Below are 7593 nucleotides of genomic sequence, written 5' to 3' on the forward strand. Positions count from 1 at the left end.
AAGAAAATTACGTAGATATGCTCATTTCAATTTAACGTCATTTCGATGAAAATAAAGTGGCTTTAAATTCAGTAAAAACTCTTTTTATCTGTTCACGCTAGAGAGTTTCTTAAATGGTATTTTTTCAAGTCGAATACGATACTCCCAGTGGATGAACCGTCTTTGGATCGTTACATTTGCTGGCTGAGATGGCTGATAGAATGAAAAAACGTTTAAGGCCCCCACATGTAACATCTACCTCATGCAGATATCTGCAGCCGCGCATTTGGTAAGAGTCCAACTGGGTCTTCCATTGTCAAGACGTCTCCGACGAGGAGGCTCTTTATTGTGCTCTTTAATGGGTTTTATTGTTGTTTATCGTCGTGTTAAATGTGGAAAGAGGGCAGGGAAATAAACAGGCCGGGAGAAAAACATTGCTCGGACCATGTCCTTTACCAAACAGCAAATAGTAATTAATAATCAGGCCGCCGGGGTTTCTCCATTGGTAAATATTTCTAATGGTGTGTCGGATTTTACAATAACGATCCTTCAATCCTATTTGCGGCCTACTCCTCAAAATCACTTCTGATTTGGGATTAAAACGTTGACCTTCTTTTTTATACGTGTGTAGATAAAGGTTGAACAATTTATCAACTCTAATAAATCAAAGCCGTTCGCCAAAAATAAAACATCTATAACTCATTCTCTCAACTTGTCTTACAATGAACGATCATTCTTTCTTCGAGATATAAATGACTAAACGTTCTTTATACTTTAACAATTCTTAAAAATGGAAATTTTAACTTGGCATTTTTTATCTTATAATTTTATATCATTTATACGATTACAGTTGACTCAATTGCAAGTATATTGGCGGTATTTAAATTCAATTTTAAAAAGTTATTTAATCTTTAAACCATCAAACAGAGCCAGAGATTCATTTAAACGTCATATTGATGATTGACTAAAAATTTCTAGTTTTAAATTTTTTTCTTATTGCGAAAAATCAGGTTTCTCGCATAAAGAAACACATTTTCCGAATGCACCAAACTAATTTTGATAAATGGTTTGTAGAATCATAAAGCAGATGCGAGCATCGCTAAGAAATTTTTAAAAAATTGTATCGTCAATGAGAAAATTCTTCATAAGAATGAAAACTTAAATTCTGATGAAATTAAAACTACTTATGTAATGCCATACGTTCACAATTACATTTGTGCGCTGTTGTTTTTTTTCTCAAATTGATGCATTTAAAACATAAGTAAACTGAAGTTATTATATTCACTGTTTCTAGTTTCAAGTCATTCTCGTCTTCTTCCACTAGGAATTTTGCCGCCGCTATTAAAAACCCACTGACAAAATAACACAAACTACAAATAGGAAATTTCTTGTGAAAACATATACGGGGGGCGGTTATTGGCCGGGTGCCGTCTTCCTTGTTTTTTGACGGTTGCTTTTCAATTCTCTATAACAAAACTTCTCAAATATGAATAGGGATATTTGTAATTTATTATTATTCTATTAACTTTAATTAAATTAACCAATATATTATAGTTAGTTGGGTAAAACAAAAAAGAAAATACAAACCAAAAACAAACAAACGTTAATCCTCATTTTTAATAATGTACTTACTTAAGAATAGTAAAGTTGACGATTACTCATCATGCAAACAAACACCATTTCCCGTCTTTTCTCCATCTTAATCCAGTTGTATTCTCTTTAACCATGGAAAGACATCATCTTGAACCAGAAGTTCGCAATATTACTGTGATATTGAGGTATCGAGGTCAGCGACAAGTGGATATCGCAGAGGCAGTTGGCTTTCTAAGAGCGTTGTCTCCCTGACTTTAGCCCGATTACGAGCAACTGGAACTGCCAATAGGAGGCCTGGTAGTGGATCTCAGTTCATTACAACGCTAATGGAGGACAGAAATATTGCTATATATAATGCTGCAAGACGGAATCCTTTCCATGATGCCCGCCTTTGTCAACACAAACGATTGATCCGTAATCGTTTGTGAGAAGCTGGCCTCATATCGTATGCTACTTTGACATGACTTGCAGAACAGACCGCAACAGCAATTCAGAAGAATATAATGCAGGAAGCGCCAACAAGAGAACACAATTGGAATGCTGTTACGTTTACTAATGGGTCGCGATTCTGTCTGTACAGTGATAGCAGGGGCCGATGGGGATGCGTACAATGGCCCAGTTCGTACACCATTCAGTTCAGTTTAGAGGAGGCGATGTCACCTTCAGGGCTGGGATTACACTGGAGTACGAACTGAACTCCATATTTTTGAAGGCAATCTCACCGCAGTCCATTATGTCCGAGAAATTATTGAGGAATACATCCCTCAAACTATGGATCCCATTGGCAGGAATTTTCGATTTCCGAATGACAATGGCAGACCTCATGGAAGCAGTTGTTCAACAATGTTTAGATAACTTGGGAATTTCCCATCTGCCCCTTCCACCCTTGTCTCCAGACCTTACTCCCAATGAGCACATACGGGATGCGTTGCAGAGAAGGCTTATCGATCTTCATCCGCAGCCAGTTTACTTGCAACAACTGAGTGCAGTGTTGCACTAGAGGAGTGAAATTCCTTATGAAATTAGTGACAGCCTTATTAAGAGTATGCCTAGCAGATGTTTTACCTATCAGAAGACATTATCAATTTTTACAATGTATATTAATATTAATTGTTTAAAGAAATATTTTATCCAATAAACAATTATGAAATTAAAACCTTTTAGTAATTTATTTTTCAAAATCCCTTAATTACATTTTCTTTCATGAACATAATAATTTCTAATAAATTTTAATGCTATTTATAATGAAAATAAAATAAAAATGCTAGTGAAAGTAAATACTACAAAATTGGCAATATCCCTATTTATATGTGAAGAGTTTAGTAATGTTTTAGCCGGAGAGATATAGATTTTCTTTATTTTTGCACATAATCGATTCTAGATTCTAACATACAATTTTCAAAAATCTATTGTATTTGTGTAATTGTATTGTACAATTATCGATTGTAAGTAATGTGTAACTCTGAAGGTTGGGAGATTCTCTACCCCGACATTCCTCGCCAATGTTCATTTTGGAAAGTCATTTTAAATAATAGAATTCCATCTTTTTTGATCATTAAAACGTCACACACGTAAAAAATATAGTCTATTTTGGAATATCTGTTTATTTTTATTTATGTTCGTGCTGGTCTTAATTAAAAATGAAACGCAAAATAAAATAAAACAAAATAAAATCGGAGGCTTGCCGAATAAAAATAATAAATAAAAAAAAAGCGAAGGCTTGAGGAATAAAATAAAATAAAAAATAAAATAAATAAGAAAATGAGAAGAATTACCTTTGAGTGGACAGTATGAAATATATCTTCTGGCGCGTCGATGAAATCATCTTCGGCGTCACCGAGCTCGGATCCAGCGTCGGAGAAACTTGTTGAGACTACCAGAAAGTGCGGAGGCGTAACGAAAAAAAAGAATAATCCTGTTGTACACGAGAGCAAGGAAACACGAGGGTTGACTTTGAGGGGAGTCAAAAGAGGTTAGACGAATTGGCGAGGTCCGAACAAACGTGTTCGGAGGTTTGTAACGTACTAAACGTGTGACGTCGACAGGGGCGACTCTAAGCACCATTAATGCCCTTCGGGTCCGATGACGAGGTGCGTTCGCCGACCACAAAAAAGTTGAGTAACGAAACTTTAAATACACTTTTTTTTTTAAGAAAAAAAGAAAATAAAATATGTCCGATGCGAACATACCGCCCATCTAAAATGAATATTTTATAAAAAAATATAAGTAAAATTAAAGAAGCCACCTTGGCGAAGGGAGGTTACAAGGGAAGGAGGATTTTAAATAGAGGAGGATTGAGGGGGAGGAAGAACTTGTTAGAGGGTCTGACGTACAAGCCGCCGGAAGTGCGGTCCGAGACGACCCGTACAACGCCGTCGGAACCGGGATGCACCTCTTCGACGCGACCTATAGGCCAACTAAGAGGGCTAGAGTTGGTGCCATAGAGGTAAACGATATCACCTTCCTTTAGATTTTCCGGATTTCGAGTCCATTTATGTCGCTGTATTTGCGTGTGGAGGTACTCTTTTGACCACCTTTTCCAGAAGAATTGGGAAAATTGGTTGATTCGACTCCATCGTGTTTTGAGATTTTGATCTAAATCTAAAGGCGGTTCAGGAGGAGCAACAAGAGGGGCGCCTACAAGAAAATGACCGGGCGTCAAATAATCAAAATGGTCGTGAGGGTCGGACGAAACGAAACACAGCGGTCGACTATTTAATGTTGCTTCGATGCGACACAGCAATGTGGAGAACTCCTCGAAGGTCAACGGGCCGTCACCCACCATCCTGCTGAGAAGACACTTGGCACTTTTCACGCCGGCTTCCCAAAGCCCACCGAAATTCGGGGCGGCTGGAGGATTAAACGTCTTAGTGAACCCTAAGGAACAAAACCGGGAGTAAATTTCTTGTTCGTTTTCCACTAAGAAGGAGGCAGCTTCCTTTAACTTGTTCGCTGCTCCAATCAAAGTTTTTCCGCAGTCGGAGAACATCTCCGCTGGGAGTCCGCGGCGAGCGACGAAGCGGTTTAAGCACGCAAGGAAGGCCGAGGTGGTGAGGTCAGATACCGCTTCCAGATGGGTAGCCCTGGTGCTCATGCACACGAATAGAACCATATAACCTTTCGTTGTCGAGACGTTCCGCATTTGGCTGAACTTTATTGGAAAAGGACCAGCCAAATCCACGCCCGTGCGGAGGAAAGCTCTCGAACAGACAACACGAGAGGGAGGAAGATCAGCCATCATCGGCTGGCGTGGCTTTGCCTTAAATTTGTGGCACCTGTGGCAATTAAAAATAATCTTACGAAGAAGAGACCGAACGCCAATGATCCAATACTTTGAATGGATTATGGCTTGTGTCGTTCGAGGGCCAGAGTGGAGGGCATATTCATGATAGAATTTACGGCTAATTTAATAAGGCTAAGAGGGAGGTTGATGGAATTAATAATGTGTGCTTAGAATCAAAAGCGATATTGGCAAAACGAAGGCGGCCGCCCACCCTCAAGAAATGCCGGGTGTCCAAAATCGGCGCGAGAGGGCGCAAAGATTTATGAAGCGGCGAACCTTTTCCTTGACGGATTTTATGTCATCCGAATAAAATGTCCTTTGAGCAATTCCAATGCATGTCAACATGGCTTCATTGAGCTCGACGAGGGTGAGGTTTCCAAATTTTCGTTCGGGGGGAGGCGCGCGCGAACTACGAATAATCCTATTAACATACGCAACGACTCGTTTTGAACGCGTGAGAGAGGAGAATCTTTTCAGGATGTCATCCGGGGTTTTTCCGACACCCAATTATTCAATGACACTCTTTCAGGCTTTAGGTCGGGGAGTTGCTCCAAATCCATGCCGGAAGAGAGCAAACGAGGCCAATTATCAACGGGTTCCTTCATGAAAGGGGACCCATTCCACCAAAGGAGTTGTTGAAGAAACTGCGACGCCAAGATACCTCTGCTGGCTAGGTTAGCTGGATTAAGTTCGGTACGGACATGGTTCTGGTGGCGCAACGGAAATTACTTTTTCGACTCGGTTTCCAACAAAAATTTTGAGAGATGAGTCGGTGTCGAAAGCCAAGCGAGCACAACTGGGGAATCGCTGCATAAGTGAATGCGATCTTGCGATGAGGGAATGGAGGGAGCTACAAAATTGAGGAGTTTTGATAATAGGAGAGCACTCATTAATTCTAACCGGGGGGTGGTGAGCTGCTTCAAGCGGGCGACGCGACTTTTTGGAGTGAGCAGGGTGCAGGCCACGATTTTGTCGGGAAGCTCGGTGCGCATGTAAATAGCGGTAGCATATCTCTTGGAGGAGGCGTCGCAGAAACCAACAAGGTGAGAATTATTGCTGAAGGCCGTGTATATGTGAACTTACTCTATCATTTTTTATTTCGGAAGTAAATTGAACCCACATATTTAAAACTTTAGGGTGGAGGGGATCATCCCATTATAGATTTTCTTTACATAAAATTTGCAGAAAGTGCTTCACCCAAAACGTAATGGGAGATATGCAACCCAACGGGTCAAAAAATCTGGCAACAAAGGACAAAATTGTTCTTTTAGAGGGTTCATGTGTGAAAGAGTCGACTTTGTAACCAAAACAATCCGTTTTTGGATCCCATGTCAGTCTAAGAATTTTCGGGCTGGCATCAGTATCGGGAAAAATGAGAGGTTCGATTTGATCGATAGGAAGGTCCGATAAAAGGGTCAGCTCGCTGCACATCCATTTTCTCAGCTCAAAACCACCTAGAGAAAGGAGTGCAGTGAGCTCGGCGCGCAGACGAAGAGCTTCCTCGAACGTGTCTGTACCCGAAACGACATCGTCGGCGTGCGTTTCGTCGAGGATTGCTCTCGAAGCTAAGGGAAACTGCGTGCATTCGTCAGCCACTAGCTGTTTTAGGTCACGTATAGCCAAGAAGGCAGAGGGGAAAGCCCATAGGTTACCGTGTTCAATTCGAACTCCTGGATTTGAGAAGTGGGGGATGGCCTCCAAAAAATTTGTTGGTATTTCCTGTCCTCAGGATCTACCAAAATTTGACGGTACATCATCCGGAGGTCTGAGCATAGGGCAATACGATGTTGGCGGAAGGAAATGAGGACGTGAGGCAACTCTTTTTGCAGCTTGGGGCCAAGAAGTAACCTTTCGTTCAAGGGTTTGCGGGTTTTATCAGGGCTTGAGGAATTAAAAACTACCCTAATCTTGTTTGAGGATTTCTTCATGACAGAAGTATGAGGGATGACGTAAGGAGAGGGGGTAGACACTGGAGACATGTGACCCATTTCGAGATATTCGGCCAAAAAGTTGTGATATGCTTGCTCTAATTCGGGCGATTTTTTAAGTCTATTTTCCAGTTTCGTGTAGGAATTGAGCTCAAACGAACGGTTGAAACCGGGTTCCCGTGCTTCTGGTCGAAACGACAAAGAAACGACGTAACGCCCTGTCGGATCACGACGATGAGTTTACAAAAAATTCTCTTGACAAAAATCCTCTTCGGGGTTAGAAATCAGAGTGGGCGGAATCTTTTCTACTTCCCAAAACCGCTGAAAACTTTTGTCTAGACTGGGGGGGCGGTCATGAGGAGGGAACTGACATTTTCGGTTGATTTAGGCTCGGCTAGGTGGCTAAGATCGCCCAACCGAAAACGGTTTTGAATGCGGAGGGGTTACCAGAAATTACGGAGGGGGTAAGGTTTTCAAATAGGCTTGGATAAAAATCCGCCCCAATGATGAAATCCACTTAAGAGGGTTTATAAAAATCAGGGTAGGCCAAACGGAGGGATAGAAATTTTTGTCTAGTTTCCACAGACAACGGCATAGGGGGGAAATTGCCTGAAATGCTAGGCAAAATCAATGCACGAGTTTTCCACAGGGGTTGATTTGATTGAGAGGGCTTGATCGTGCATGATACAGACCCTAAAGAAGCGGTGTTCGACTCAGAAATCCCGACGACATTCATTGAGGATTTATTAGTCGGGAGCCCCAATTTATTTACCAAATGTTGGGAAATTACCGACACCTGTGAGCCAGAAT

General features: G+C 41.2%; 1 protein-coding gene across 1 annotated transcript; it reads right to left on the reverse strand.

The window, feature by feature from the left end:
- Positions 1-3832: 3832 nt before the first annotated feature.
- On the reverse strand, positions 3833-6843 carry LOC112127802. Its single transcript, XM_024229248.1, has 3 exons — positions 6508-6843; positions 6152-6430; positions 3833-4831 (listed from the first exon to the last, which is right to left on the reverse strand). Exons 1-3 carry the CDS (start codon positions 6841-6843, stop codon positions 3833-3835), a joined length of 1614 nt encoding a protein of 537 aa, XP_024085016.1.
- Positions 6844-7593: the final 750 nt, after the last annotated feature.

This window comes from Cimex lectularius, unplaced genomic scaffold (genome assembly GCF_000648675.2).
Source record: "Cimex lectularius strain Harlan isolate CLEC.00 unplaced genomic scaffold, Clec_2.1 scaffold354, whole genome shotgun sequence".
In the NCBI taxonomy this organism is placed as follows: Eukaryota; Metazoa; Arthropoda; class Insecta; order Hemiptera; family Cimicidae; genus Cimex; species Cimex lectularius.

Excerpts from the sequence above, each read along its gene's own strand:
- LOC112127802 (XM_024229248.1), bottom strand. The coding sequence starts at position 6,843 with ATGGGTCACATGTCTCCAGTGTCTACCCCCTCTCCTTACGTCATCCCT. Across the intron at positions 6,431-6,507 it reads AGGAGTTCGAATTGAACACG|TTTCCCTTAGCTTCGAGAGC; the intron begins GTAACCTATGGG and ends GAATGCACGCAG. Across the intron at positions 4,832-6,151 it reads CGGATTGTTTTGGTTACAAA|GCAAAGCCACGCCAGCCGAT; the intron begins GTCGACTCTTTC and ends CACAAATTTAAG.